The sequence below is a fragment of the Danio rerio genome, chromosome 3 (assembly GCF_052040795.2).
Source record: "Danio rerio strain M-AB ecotype USA chromosome 3, GRCz13ab, whole genome shotgun sequence".
NCBI classification, from domain to species: Eukaryota; Metazoa; Chordata; class Actinopteri; order Cypriniformes; family Danionidae; genus Danio; species Danio rerio.
The window spans coordinates 24,709,712-24,724,718 of record NC_141023.1 but is presented as its reverse complement, the minus strand read 5'-3'; the positions used below and the strand labels follow the sequence as shown (position 1 = coordinate 24,724,718).

The 15,007-nt window shown below is 36.9% G+C and overlaps 3 protein-coding genes across 4 annotated transcripts in view; 2 read left to right on the top strand and 1 right to left on the bottom strand.

The window, feature by feature from the left end:
• LOC147845623 (uncharacterized) overlaps positions 1 to 15,007 on the bottom strand; it is an 807,608-nt gene that overhangs the window by 158,973 nt on the left and 633,628 nt on the right. The gene's annotated exons all lie outside the window — the stretch shown is intronic.
• On the top strand, positions 3,804 to 9,359 carry ddx5 (DEAD (Asp-Glu-Ala-Asp) box helicase 5). Of its 2 annotated transcripts, none has more exons than NM_212612.2 (13): positions 3,804 to 3,979; positions 4,818 to 4,992; positions 5,504 to 5,600; positions 5,680 to 5,813; positions 5,905 to 5,970; positions 6,054 to 6,195; positions 6,282 to 6,442; positions 6,526 to 6,698; positions 6,789 to 6,899; positions 6,996 to 7,057; positions 7,141 to 7,200; positions 8,049 to 8,270; positions 8,410 to 9,359. In NM_212612.2, exons 1-13 carry the CDS (start codon positions 3,939 to 3,941, stop codon positions 8,817 to 8,819), a joined length of 1,854 nt encoding a protein of 617 aa, NP_997777.2. In that variant the 5' UTR covers positions 3,804 to 3,938; the 3' UTR covers positions 8,820 to 9,359. The 2 variants fall into 2 exon arrangements, with proteins under 2 accessions (NP_997777.2, NP_001296454.1); NM_001309525.1 differs by having other exon boundaries at positions 8,049 to 8,283.
• The window catches only part of mgat3a (beta-1,4-mannosyl-glycoprotein 4-beta-N-acetylglucosaminyltransferase a), a 33,462-nt gene continuing 28,923 nt past the window's right edge, over positions 10,469 to 15,007 (top strand). The window contains 1 exon segment of the mRNA NM_001020649.2: positions 10,469 to 10,587. The gene's annotated coding sequence lies outside the window, so the exon portion shown is untranslated.

Here is a 15,007-nt window from a genome sequence, read left to right as displayed (position 1 = left end):
ATTAGGAAATTACCCATGGCAAATTTAATATATACACTTTGGTATTTTTTCGGCCCACAGCCCTCAATCAAGTTTGCTTTTTGGCCCTTTATAGGAAAAAGTTTGGGCACCCCTGACGTTAACTATGTTACTGTTAACTAATATTTTGTTCTCCAGTAGGTTGTGGATAAAATCTGGTCATTCTAAAAGTTTAATGAAATTAATTTGATTTTTGTAAGTCCTCCCCATGTTCCTCGACCCCCACAATGGGAACCACTGACTTACATTGCTGGTCTCCATACACTTTTAGTTTATTACTACAGCACTTTCTTCACTGCAAGCCAGTATTTTAAACATTCAACATGCTTTTACAAATCTTCATTTCGTTTGAAATTGTAATAGTTTTCAGAGAAATTTACTCCTAAAATCTCCTCATTGGACGGTACTGAGATTGATTTAGTTGACTGCTAAAACATTTTAGTATCTGGTTGGATGGTAATCTATTTGCAACTCGCATAAATGAATAGCTCAACAAGGTTAATGCCTGTATTGGCTTTCTTTAGAAGAGAAACAATCTTATTTTATGTAATCTTCAACACAGCATTTGGTCAAATTAACAGTATTAACGAATTTGGAATTTACAGATCAGCTACAAAAACTCTCCTTCTCAAACTGGGTGTTATTTACCCTGCAGCAATTAGTTGTGTTATTGGAGCACCATTTAATACTCGTCCCTGACTGTGAACTGTGTTCTTTATTGAATTGGCCTTCTCTTCAATCATTTCGACAAATTTGTTGGTTTCTGTTCATTTACAAAACTCTTATTGGGAAAACTCCAGTATATTTACAGTCACTAACATTCAGAAATCTGCACTCGAGTCGTTTTATTAACCTTTGTATACCCAAAGTTGGCTCTTCATTTTCTGAAGAAAACTGCTTTCCGTTTTCTTGAAATCATCTGCAGCAGACATTAAAGCTCAACACTTTCATTCCACTATCATCCTTTATAACTTTAATCCAGTTAATAGTACAAGATCACTGAGCTTGTTTTTAGTTAATTTTGTGCCTGTTTTTAGTTAATTTTATATGTTATTATCTGCATTTGTGAAATTGTTATTTTATCGTGTCCCTGCCACTTGGTATCTGCTTTTTATGTTGTCTCTTGGCCAGGTTGTCATTGTAAATGAAAAGTTGTTCTTAATTGATTTACCTGTTAAATGTTAGTATTATTACTTTCATGTCAGTCTTTCAAAAAAGACTATTATATCAGAAATTCACAACTCGCCCTCCACATACTCTCCCTTTTTTCTGCTGTACACAAATAAAGATGTTTTGATGAATGTGAATGATCAATAATTTGTTGGTCCCAATTGACTTCTATGTCAATGTAAATTTTATTTATAAAGCACTATTATACACAACCAAAGGTTGACCAATGTGCTGAACAATACAATCATCACAAAGAACAAGGATAAAATTATAGCTAAAAAAAACAATTCTCACTATTAGTTATTATAGCTTAAAACAAACAAGTCTCTCTGATAAAATGCCAAATCAAAAAGGTAAGTTTTCAACCTAGATTTAAAAACAGACAGAGATGATGTAGACCTAATACAGAGGGGCAGAGCATTCCACAAGGTAGGATCAGCTACTGCGAGAGCCCAGTCACCCCTGTATTTCAGCCTCGACTTTGGGATGTTTAATAGTTTCTGGTTAGATGACCGAAGAGACCAACCAGGCTGATCTTCTAATGCTATTACGGAGAAAAAAAAATGCCATGGAAGTCAAGAGGGACTAATATTGGTATGATTACCTATCTGTTCTTCAAAACAAAATCATCTATTGTGTTCATCAGAACAACAAGCAGAGGGTGAGTAAATATTGGCAATTTTATCATTTTCTGTGAAGCATCCCTTTATGTTTGAACACATCTTCCCTGCTTTTATTTATTTTTTACTTTTCTATGATACTGGTTAAGCAAACTAATCTGATATATATATATATATATATATATATATATATATATATATATATATATATATGTGTGTGTGTGTGTGTGTGTGTGTGTGTGTATGTATTCAAAAACATTACAATTATTTGTTCATTTTTGAGCTAGGTGACTCAGTGACAGTAGTGCTGTCGCCTCACAGCAAGGTCGCTGGTTTGAGCCTCAGCGTTTCTGTGTGGAGTTTGCATGTTCTCCCTGCGTTCACGTGGGTTTAATTAGCTCCTGTAATTGGGAGCTAATCTTCAATGAGTTAGATCAATATAATATTTATATGTGTATGTGAGTAATTACGGCTGCATGGTGGCGCAGTAGGTAGCAAGATCACCTCACAGAAAGAAGGTTGCAGGTTTAAGCCTCGGCTGGATCAGTTGGCATTTATTTGTGGAGTTTGCATGTTCTCCCAGTGTTCGCGTAGGTTTCCTGTAGATGCTCCGGTTTCCCCCACAAATCCAAGGACATGCGCTAAAGGTGAATTGGGTAATATAAAATTGTCTGTATGGCTGCATGGTGGTGCAGTGGGTAAAACGTTCGCCTCACAGCAAGAAGGTCGCTGGTTCGAACCAGGGTTTATGGGTTTCCCCCACAAGTCCAAAGACATTTAGGTAAATTGGGTGGGCTGAATTGTTTGTGGTGTGTGGGTGAGTGTGTGTGTGTGTGTATGTTTCCCAGTGATGGGATCAAATATATGCTGAATAAGCTGGCGGTTCATTCTGCTATGGCAACCCCATATTAATGAAGGGCATATAAGCCAAAAAGGAAAATTTCGAGCAATTTCATGCATATGTCAACCCAATCTATAAGAAAAATAGTGAAAAGGTATTTCTATGTAGTTTGCTTAAGCTTGTATTTTATCTATTAACTGTAAAAACACTTAAAAAGGTCTTTGTGTTTTCAAACAACCATATTTGATTTACAAAAGTAACACAAGTGCTAATTTCACATCTGTCACATCCATAATGAAGCTTTTTCCTCATAAATGCCAAATAAAATAAAACCAGTCATGTTTGTTCTACAGTGAGCCAACTATTATCCTTTTGATTCGCATTATTTATTTTGGGTTGTGCAGTTTAATTCACAGAATTTCTATGAATCGTGTTATACACTGAAACTCACTTTGTGGTCACATCTATAACTCAGCTACTTTCCTCATTTAAAATATAAAACATGTTTACAGATTGATATTTTTCTTATCCCATAACTCTGTGGTTAACTGTTTTGGAAAATATAAACAGATGTTTCAGTAATGTTAACATTCACTTTCCATGTGAATTTATGTCTAAAGTTGTTACTGCAAATGTCACATCCATAACGCTGGAGCTGCTGCTGTATGTAGGCCTATGTGTGTTTGTGCATACATAACATTACTCGATGAGAAAAGTTGCTGATTAAATATTGTTTTGTCGAAAAAGTATTTTTTTTTAAAAAACGACAATTCTTCAAACTTAGGCAGAATTGATGTCAAGAAGGTTAAAATGGTTTAAAAGCGCTGAACTGTAGATACAGACGAATTTTAAATAAGGGTTAGTACTGGTCACTACCGACACTGGAAAAGTACAAAATGTGCTAGCATGCTGCCATGTTTGTTGTTGTTTAGACATGTAACATTAATGTAGCATTAATGTATTCTTATTAGCACCGAAACACCACTAGATGAATTACTGCAATTGACTGAGGTAATGCCGCTATATTTTTGTGAGTTCAACTTGAATTTTGCAATAAAATAATAGTTTTAATCTTAAAACCTAAAGCGCGTGTCCTGCTACGAGAACGCGCACGCGTTACGTACGTCAGAAAGACGTCATCGGTTTTCCGGAAGTCTCACCCTCTACCTATAAAACCCGGCGAGTTCATGCTGTGATCGGCGTTCACGGGCACCATCACTGCGCGTACAGGGAGAAATATTTAACGTCCGTTTATTTAACTTTTAATTTATAAATCTCACGTTACAAACATGCCTGGATATTCTGACAGAGACCGCGGTCGTGACAGAGGGTAAGGATGGTCGTTTATTTTCTAATTCAGATTTTTGATAATTAAAATATAATTTGGTGTCATTGACTTAATGATGTGTTTGTTAATCGATTGAATCCGTCGATAAATTGAATAGTTTTATAATAATTTTTTGTGCGTGGATGGGTGTTGTCGAGTGTGTTTGTGAGGATGTAAGGGCGATGACTCGGTGCGCGGCCGTTTTCACGACGAAATTCGAGGGTAAACTAATGTCTCGTGCTTTATTGTGTAAAAAATATCTTGAACGTCGACGAGGGCATGATTTATATGAAACTCCGTTCGAATTTCGTGGTTTTATAACGTTCAAAGGCCTCATTTTACCATGTGGTTGATGTTTTAAAATGCCGGCCGGTTTTTCCTCTTTGTCTCCTGCCGGTAGGAAATAAAATGGCAGCTCTGTTAAAACGTGGCGCAGAAAAGATCTCACTATGTGAACCGAAACCTGAGCCCTTGTCATCCATTATTCAGACCAATAGTGTTTTTCTGACCTTTTGCATTGCCGTTTTTGTGAGGTATTGAGTGCAAAAATGAAACCTGTCCCTTTTTAACCGCTTGCCATGGCGTACCAATGGAGATTACAGTAACCTCACTGCGTAGGCTATTAATCTGTAGCCCTTTGGATGTGCCATCGTATATACGTTTACTTTAATATGGTGTTACTGCTTTTTGTTAGTGCGTTGTGGATAAACAAACGGTTATTGCAGTTCACTGAACGTTTTCTCTTTCTACCATGTCAGATCCACGCACAGAAAAACAATTTTGTATTTATATAGGTCAAGTAAAACCCCATTTTAAATGACATTCTCTTTTGATTTGATAGTAGTTACAGCAGTGGACCACCACGTTTTGGAGGCAGCAGAAATGGACCGCCTCCAGCTAAGAAGTTTGGGAATCCAGGTGACCGTCTGCGGAAAAAGCACTGGAACCTGGATGAGCTCCCCAAGTTTGAAAAGAACTTCTACCAAGAGAATCCTGATGTTGCTCGGAGGTCAGCTGTAAGTAAACCATAATAAGGGCCCTTTTTGTTCATTTATTGTGTGTATGTTATGTATATGTGTAGAGATGTATATATTCGTGTGTACAGAAGAAAAAAAAAAAAAAATATATATATATATATATATATATATATATATATATATATATAGTGCCACTGATTAAGGGGACAATTATATAATGTAAATGTTTTTTCCTTTTTAAAGGGCTTTTGTGCTGAAAAATATATTTGCTTACTGAAAATGGCCTAAGATGCTGTAATATTCATGTCAGACCAGTAGTTGGTGATCTGACTTTGTAAAGAAACATGGAGTTTTCTCCCTAGACTAAACATGTTATTGTGACAAACTTATAGATTGTTTGGTATAAATTTCAAAAACGTTTAATTTGACACCTTTTAATGGTCAAGGAAGTATGCTATTATGATAACTGATAAAAATTCATCTGAGAAACTTTGAAAGGGGCTGTGGTGGTCCTAAAATTTAATTTTTTTTTTTTTTTTTTGTATTACAGCAAGAAGTTGAACACTACAGGAGAAGCAAGGAGATCACAGTTAAGGGTCGAGACGGTCCCAAACCCATTGTCAAATTTCATGAAGCCAACTTTCCAAGTAAGTTTAAAATTAATTTTGTTTTTAAATGGTGTTTTTTTTTTATGTTTGAACTAAACCTTTTAAAAAAAATTTGCAGAGTATGTGATGGATGTCATCACTAAACAGAACTGGACTGATCCAACCCCTATCCAAGCTCAGGGGTGGCCAGTTGCACTGAGTGGCAAAGATATGGTTGGCATTGCACAGACTGGATCTGGAAAAACACTCTCGGTATGTTTGTTGAACAATGATGTCTTAAATTGTCTGACCCAGAGTCATTTTTAACTGGTTTTAATGAGATTTTTAATGTTATTCCCTGTAGTACCTGTTGCCTGCTATTGTTCACATAAACCACCAACCATTCCTGGAGCACGGAGATGGGCCCATTGTAAGTTCAGTAAAGTGAAGCATATCCGAATCAGTTTCTTACAATGAACATGTTTAATTGTCTTGTTTATTTTTTTTTTTTAGTGTTTGGTATTGGCTCCCACCCGTGAGTTGGCACAGCAAGTCCAGCAGGTGGCAGCAGAGTATGGGAAAGCTTCTCGTATAAAGTCCACCTGCATCTATGGAGGTGCTCCCAAAGGACCACAGATCAGGGATCTGGAAAGGGGTAGGAGTGGGATCAAACCTTATTTACTTTTGAAATGCTTTTAATGGTGTACTCTGGCTAATTTGTTTTTTTTTCTGCCAATTCAGGTGTTGAGATTTGTATTGCCACACCTGGAAGACTTATCGATTTCCTTGAAGCCGGAAAAACAAATCTGCGCAGATGCACATATCTTGTACTTGATGAAGCTGACCGGATGCTTGACATGGGATTTGAACCACAAATTCGAAAAATCGTGGACCAAATTAGGGTATGCAAAATTATTATTTTATTGTAAAAGATTTTTATAATTGCTAGCTCATTAAATTAAAACTAAATTGTTTCCTTCTAAAGCCGGACAGACAGACACTCATGTGGAGTGCTACATGGCCCAAAGAGGTGAGGCAGCTGGCTGAGGACTTCTTGAAGGAGTATATACAGATCAATGTTGGTGCTCTGCAGCTCAGTGCCAACCACAACATCCTCCAAATTGTTGATGTTTGCAATGATGGCGAGAAAGAGGACAAGTGAGTGCCAGGAATATTTAAGCTACTGGTTTTGATGTCTGTTAGCGGAATTCATGAATTTAAAAAAAATGTTTTGTTTTTTTTGTTCAGACTGATCCGTCTGCTGGAGGAAATCATGAGCGAGAAGGAAAACAAGACAATTATCTTTGTGGAGACCAAAAGGAGGTGTGATGACCTTACTAGGCGGATGCGCAGGGATGGGTAAGCTTTTTTTGCTTTGCGATGTCATTGCTTCAAATGTCAAATGGTGATTTTTATAATTTTTTTTTTTATTATAATTTTTATTTTTTGATGTAGGTGGCCAGCAATGGGCATTCATGGAGACAAGAACCAGCAAGAAAGAGACTGGGTGCTCAATGGTAAGGGTCTGCTATGAAGATCTTGGATTTTTAATCTTCCTTGATTTAAAACATGTTCTAACTAGTTTTCACTCCCTCAACAGAATTTAAATACGGCAAAGCGCCCATCCTAATTGCCACAGATGTCGCCTCCAGAGGACTAGGTTTGTTATTTCATCTTAATCTGTCCTTTATCATTTTCATATTGTGTTTTTTCTATAAAGTTCTGCCGTTTCCTTTTAACTGCTGTGCCTTTCTGAGCCCCTCTCACCTGAAGGTGGAGTCTTGGAGGCAGGACCTTGGCATGACGCGTCCAGGTTCACCAGGAGGGGGTAAGGAGCTCCTCTGTGGAGTTCTGTATGTCTGCCAGCCAATCAAATTGCATTCAGAGGTGGTCGGAGCTCCGTGATTGGGGCGTAATCCATGGGGCGACATACCACGGAGGAGTGCGGTGCCGTTGGGTGGCTGCACTTGCGTCCTGCTCTCGCGCAACAGCTTTGGACTGTTGAACTTTAAGTTAAGGACTGGGAATTTTCTCAATAGGAACTGCGCTGACTTAAATTTAAGCGTTTTTTCCATCGAGAGCAGTTGCTTTAATCCACATGCCTTCCGCACTGAATGCGATTACCCGGCTGGTCGATGCGTGCCCTCTTTTGCTGGCTTCAGTCATGTCGAGTCCTGCCAAAAAGAATCATATTTTCTTTCAAGTGAGCACCGGTTGGTTGGAAAGCTTGCGTCAGCCTTAAATTTAAGCCCTTAATCGGTCTCGTTTTTGAGCAAGTTGAGTCTTGGCAAGATGCAGCAGTTTGTCTCGTCACTTTTTTAATAGAGGACTATGTTAATTATGTGGATCCTTAAAGTCCTGATTTTTAACCATCCTTTCCTCAGCATGGTAAGTCGATGACCTATCATTCGTTGCTTCCCTTGCTAACGTCTCTTATCCTCGCTGCTATGGCGGTGTGCACCCGCACTCCACTATTCCTGCCATGGCACGCCCGTTTTGTCTTAACAGATGTGGAGGACGTCAAATTTGTCATTAACTTTGACTACCCCAACAATTCTGAGGACTACATTCACCGCATTGGCCGAACAGCTCGCAGTCAGAAAACGGGCACAGCCTACACATTCTTTACGCCCAACAACATGAAACAGGCTCACGACCTCGTCTCAGTCCTCCGAGAGGCCAACCAAGCCATAAACCCCAAGCTCATCCAAATGGCTGAAGACAGAGGAGGTAAATCCAATTGGTGAGATACATGAGCTGTGGTTTAACTGCCACAAGTTCTGTCCTTTTTTACAAGCCCCTCTAAAGGGTATGGCTCTGGTCCAGATCTATTTGCCAATCCCAGCTTGACTCTAGTTTTTTCTTCCAGGTCGTTCAAGGGGAGGACGAGGTGGAGGGTATAGGGATGACCGCCGGGATCGCCACTCTGGCAGCAGGCGGGACTTCGGCAGCTACAGCCAGGACAACCGTAGTGGTGGTGACTCTTACGGCCAAAAGAAGGTGTTTGGAAACAAAACGCAAAACGGGTCTAGCAGTTACAACAACAGCAGCAGCAGTAGTAGCAGCTTCAACGGAGGGGGTTACAACAACAATGGACAGGGTAACTTTGGCAATCAGTCTGGGGGTTACGGAAACCAAGGTTATCAGAACCAACAGTTCCCTCCCAACCAAGGAGGTGTCCAGAATGGCATGAATCACCCTCCACCATTCCCTTTTAACCCCCAACAGATGCCACAGACCATGCAGTTCCCCATGGCCCCTCCTGCGTTCCCTCAGTAAATGCAGTTTTCATTTGGTAATCTTAATCTTGTTCCGTTTATGTATCTATTTCTTCAAAGCAGGTTGTAAAACATACATGCTGTCTCAAGTGTCCCAAAGTCTGCTGTGCAGGAATTTTTTTTTTTTTTCCACCCCTTCCTTTTTTTGTTTAGTTGTATTTTTTTTATTAGTAACTTAAAGTTATTTTGTACCATGTAGAGGTAATTGAAGGATCTACACGAGTAAATGTCAAAGGCCGTTCATGGTCATTGCATGGTCCTCAAATAAAATATTAAACCACTTTTTTTTTTGTGTATGTTCATTCATGCTGCAACCATTTAAAGTTCGTATAGCTTATGCTTTTTGTTGCCTCCATACAGTTGCTTTAGTTGTGACTATTCTGCTTTATTCCAGGTGTGAGTAGATGCTAAATGGAAAATGTTAATTGTTTAACAGTAGTGTTTTCACTATTCTCAGTTTGGAGGTTTTCTTCTGTAAAAGGTTTGCATGTAAACACTTCTGCATAATGAAAAGTTTTATAAATTATTACCAACACCATTACTTTTGCGTGAGTGTATATTTAGTTGCACAAAAATACATCCCACCCACATATTAAATATAAGTGCACAATTAGATAAAACTTGAATATCTTTTAAAGGAATCTGTATTGGCATTAATTTGTGAGAGGGGGTTTCTACTTTTAAAGTTTCAGTGCCTAAGTTGAGGGTTTAATACAAATTTGCATGGAAACAGACAAATTAGATGGTTTGACTTCATTATATTTAAATGCACACAAACACCATAGGTCTCGAACTAAATTTCTAAAACTCAAGTTTTGCTCCAATCCTGATCAAACACGACTGATCCAACATGACTCTTGAACACCTTAATTAGTTGGATCAGCCTTGTTTGATAGGGATGGAGAAAAAATTGCTGAGCTGTGGCCGTCCAGGAATTGAGTATGAGATTTACGATATACACACTATATCAGGGGTGCTCAAAACTCGGTTCATCTTACCTCAACATACCTGCACAGATGTTTCTAGAAAGCTTAGCAAGAGACAAGCTCTTTATCGCTCTACAGTTTGCTCCAACTAATCAAAGTGTTCAAGACTACTAGAGACTTGTAGTTGTAGGTGGTTGGAGCTAAACTGCAGAGCTGTGGCTCTCAAGGAATTAAGTTAGAGACCATTTATATACCACTTTTGAAAATTTTCTTAACCAGATTAGCAAGATTATAAACAATGGTCTTGAATGTTATTTTTACGTTACACTTTAAGAAATAAAGGTACAAAGTCTATCACTGAGGTGCTATCTTTTCAAAAGGTACATTTTTGTTCCTGACAGGTTCTTAAAGGTACATTAGTACAAATGTGTACATGAACCTAAATATACAAGAGTGAACCCTAAAGTTACTAATGTGCACCTCTGATGTACAAAAGTGTACCTTTTAAAAAGGTACTACTACCCCAGTGACCGATTTTGTACCTTTATTTCTGAGCGTACATGCGTAAGCAGTACACCAGACCTATTTGTCCTTATACTGCAAACTAAAGCTAGTAACTGAAGCACATCAAATGAGAACACGTTTTTATGAGAAAGAGGAGTGAGTGGGTGTGTGAGTTCAACTTTTTTTTACCTACAAGGAAGTCGCGTTCATTTGGTTACTTGTGCGAATGAAGTCGGGCAGCTGCCAGGAGTGAACAGGAACGCTACATGCTTTGAAGACAAACGAACTGACGGACACATGCAGGAGGAGCAGCATGGGAAGGTCATACCTGTCTGTCAGGTAAGATACTGCGAACAAGTGTTGAGCTGGAGTGTGAGTTTGTTGAGTTTTCTGAGGATTTTGTGTTGCACGTTATTGTTAATCACTTCAAAAGCTGTCAGGTTTGTTTAAATGGCTTTTTGAACAATGATTACTTTCACGCTTCTTCGTGTGAATCTAGAGTAATTAGGCTGTAACGTGTTACAAAATAAGGGATGGATGTCAGTACAGAGAGCAGGAAGATTGATTTAAGTAATGGTAGGTGCAAGTAACAATTAATTAAATTAATCAACATGAATATTGTGCCAAACTATTCTGAAAGCTGCAGGAGATCTCCAGAAATGCTAATTAAAAATGTAGGTTTTCTTTATTTTTACTTTAATTTTAGGTGGAATATATCTAGTTTTATAGACTACAGTGCACGATGTTAAGTGCACAACACACAAAATTATTTTCTTTGGCGTGTTGAAAAAGTTTAATGTCTTCCTGAATGTGTATGAAGGGATAAAACAATATTACTCTGACGTGCTGTTAAATCCTGTTTGTTATTGAGGTAATTGGACGTTTAACCAAAGATATGCCGTTCATTTTAAAAGCTACCGTAAATGTGAGATTAGCCTTCTTAATCATTTGGACACAATTAACGTTACTTGTATTAAAACAAAACAGTGATGAATGAATTATGTCGTTTGTTGATTCTTCTTTTATTTCGAAATAAGTGAAAAAGTTTTCAGCGGTTTATTCCGCTGTGGCGACCCTTGATAAATAAGTGACTAAGCCAAAGAGAAATTAATAAACATACGAATGTAAAAGTTTTCATGATGAGGAAACACCTGCTTAAAGGGATAGTTCACACAAACATGAAAATTAGCTTGGCACAACTAATGTTTTTCAGCCAATGATAATCTTCCAGTAAAGACTTAATCGGAGTATTATAGAAAAATGTGCAGTGTTGGGAGTAACACATTAAAAACAACGCGAGTTTCATAATAATATTACTTTTCAAAATTTAAGTAAAAATATTTGAGTTTTTAAAAATGCAGTACAAGTTACTTTTTAGTTTAGCTCATTAGCTTTTTAAAAAATAGCTGGATTTTAAAATTATAGCATAATCTATAATTTGTATATACAGCATGTATAGCTCTGGGGTCAAACATAATTTTTTTGACGTGTTTTTTTTAAAGCTTAATAAAGTATATGTCGCATGCTGAAAGTTAAGAAAATAAACAGGGTTCTTACGGGTGCTGGAAATCCTGAAAAATGCTTGATTTTTAATATAGTGTTTTCAAGGTTAGAAAAGTGCTTGGATTTTAGACAAAGTGCTTGAACCTGCTTGAATTTAAATTAGCAGGGTTCGAAATTGTGACTGTTTTGGTTGCATATGCACACGATTTTATCTATGTGACCTCAAAATATATTTGGGAGCATATGTGCGAGTGCATAAATTGTTGTCGTGTGATCAGTTTTCATTGCAAAATGTTCATTGCATGCGCGTATTTACGGAGCTAATAATAAGCCAAAACAATCTGAATTTGAATGGTGTTAAATTTATTTATTAACAACTGTAAGTTAATAAAACTGATTATGTCCTATTAGAAATGTTTTGAATTTGTATTTCTTAACTTGATTATTGAACATCTGAAATTTAAGACAACCTAATTTTTTAAGTCAAATTTTTTAGACATAATTTTAAACTTCAGATTTTTAGGGAGTTCTGAATTCAAAGACTGCAGATATTGGGTATGTAAAAATAAAGTTTTAAGTTTTTAAGAATTTAAAATAACACAATTCAAATTCAGATCGTCTTAGCACTATTAGTTTCATATGTATTTAGGAGACATTCACCCAGAATGCATCTTTGCACCTGAAACGCCAAACCAATGACTGTAAAAAATAACGACTGGTCATGAAAGTTTGGTACTACACCCAAACAAAATCTGACTATAAGCTCATTTTTTGAGATATCAACTTTAGGTAGAAAGAGACCAAACTTAAAAACATACTTCATCCAATTACAACTTTTTATTTAATTTAATTTTTAATAATTTTTTGGGTGAACTATCCCAATAAATCTATGCTCTGAAGTACTCAACAATTGAAGTTGAAATGTCATATTGTGTTTTTTAAAATAGCACAATGGATTTAAATGTGAAAAAGTACATACAGCATAAATAAACAGAATTAACCGTGGTTATTAGGTGCTGGAAAAGCATATAAATGCACCTTGAAAGTGCTGGAATTTGAAGTTGGAAAAGGTGTAAGAACCCTGAAGAAATCAAGCCTCACCTAGGTCAGAAAAATTAATGGAAAAGTAACCCCAAAAGTAGCGCAACCAGTTACTTTTTGGACAGTAACTCAATATTGAAATGTATTACTTTCTAAAGGAACTTTTCCGCAACACTGACAATGTGTTTTAATAATAACACAAACACACACACAATTGTGTATAGATATCTTTATATTTAATCCCCTCAATGCAATAAAAGGTACACAAACAGAGATTTTCCCATCAGTCTATATCAGGGATGTCAAACTCTGCAACTCTGCACAGTTTAGTTCCAATCCTGCTCCAACACACTCACCTGTAGGTTTCAAACTAGCCTGAAGGACTCAATTAGTTTGATCAGGTGTGTTTAAATTGGGTTGGATTTAAACTGTGCAGGGCCGCGGCCCTCCAGGAATTGAGTTTGACATCCCTGGTCTATATGAACATGTTTGATATGTGTTGGTGCATTATTGTGGTTCTAACAAACCTCAGTACTCATGAAGGTGAGAATGACCTTTTTAAAGTGCTTATAAATCTAATTTATTATTTGGAGATAAATTTGCATAAAATCATGTGAAGTGTTTTCACATGTGCAGTTATTTGTTTGATGTGTGACCTAATTTCAACTCAAACATGAAGACCGAGTGGGAAATAGTTGCAGTGGCTGCTCTTTCTTTTAAAAAACAGCCAATAGCGTTAAGTTTTCATCACCGCTCTTTCAGTGAGAGTGATTGAGCTCAAGCGCACCAAATGAAAAGCAAATGAGAACCGTTTGAGGGGGTGGGACATACCAGATACCAAAGAGCAATTGAATGGTCAGAAGATGTGATGATGAGAAACTGAAGTATGAGGTGATGAGGAAAAAATCGTTGATTCATTTAGGTGGAAGTAATGAACAGTAAGCATTCGATGTTTATATCGTCTCAATGCAAATTTTGTCAGTGTACACCTGTCGTTCACTAGATAGAAAACTTTACAGTACTTTATAATACTACAATTCCTAATGAAAAACTATTATATATAGCACATTTTCAGTTGTGTAGCAAGCAAAACTTGTCATAATGTGAAATATTTCATGCATGTAAGGATCGCTGGTCTTACTCTCCCATGTGCTTTGTTCTAAAGCGAGTACTGTACAGTATGCTTAGTGTTTGGCTGGCAGCATGCAGGAATTACACTTATCGCTAAGCCTTATTTGCATGCTGTTTCAGACCGAATATTCAGAGTAGCATGGTAAACAATATAGGGAGCGCATCACAGATTGTCAGTGTTCAAAAGTGAACCAATGTGAATGTAAATCCAACTTCACCTCAGTGAAGCAGGCTTGGTAGAATAGCGCTGTTTACTTTTGTTTTGTTATTAAACTAAATCAAAATCTACATTATCAATGTTTAAAGGGACTAAGCCAAAAAGAAAATCAATGAATTATCAATGTTGTAAAACAGAGGTGCCCAAACTTTTTCTTATCAAGGAGAAAACTTGATTCAAGCTAGGGGGCCAAATTTAAATATAGTTTCCATGGGTAATTTTCTAATTTATTTAATATTTAAAAATGACTAGAAAACATTGCCTTATATTAACTAATGCAGTATTTTTTGCATTGTTTTGTTTTTATTGTATTAAGTTCATTATACAATCTTATTCTATCAGCATTACACAAGTGCTTGCCTTGATTTGCTTGCCGATTTCTTCTCTATCTGTCTAGTGACAGTATTGACATTTTTAAAAATCAGATTTATTTACATTAAATTTATGCATTTAATTTCAATTTGCTTTTTGTAGCTCCGAAATAAAACAAAAGAGGTTATGTAAAAAAAAAAGGTTTCGTCTAATTAGAAAAGACGATCTCTGGGTTAAAGGCATTTGCCTCAACCCTCTCCATCATTCTCACTCTCCTCTCAGATGGGCCAAATCAAAGCTTACAATGGGCCCAATTCTGGGCACCTTTGTTGTAAAAGTGTCCTTGTGATATCGTTTGCTGGAAGATTTTAGTGGCTGAACAAAACTTCTGTGCTCATAACCCATTTAAAACAACACAATCTACATAAGCTTTGCATGATTAAAATGGTTTTAAAACAGAACATCACCTGTGTAAAAGAAATACTTTAGCCATGGTGTCATCCTTCCTCTAGCTTGCAAAAGTAACTACATTATTGAATTAGGAAATTGAAAAGG

Bases quoted from the DNA above. Each gene is read 5' to 3' on its own strand.
- ddx5 (NM_212612.2), top strand. From the start codon at position 3,939: ATGCCTGGATATTCTGACAGAGACCGCGGTCGTGACAGAGG. The intron at 6,443-6,525 runs GTATGCAAAATT...TTCCTTCTAAAG, and splicing joins AAATCGTGGACCAAATTAGG to CCGGACAGACAGACACTCAT. The intron at 8,271-8,409 runs GTAAATCCAATT...TTTTTCTTCCAG, and splicing joins AATGGCTGAAGACAGAGGAG to GTCGTTCAAGGGGAGGACGA.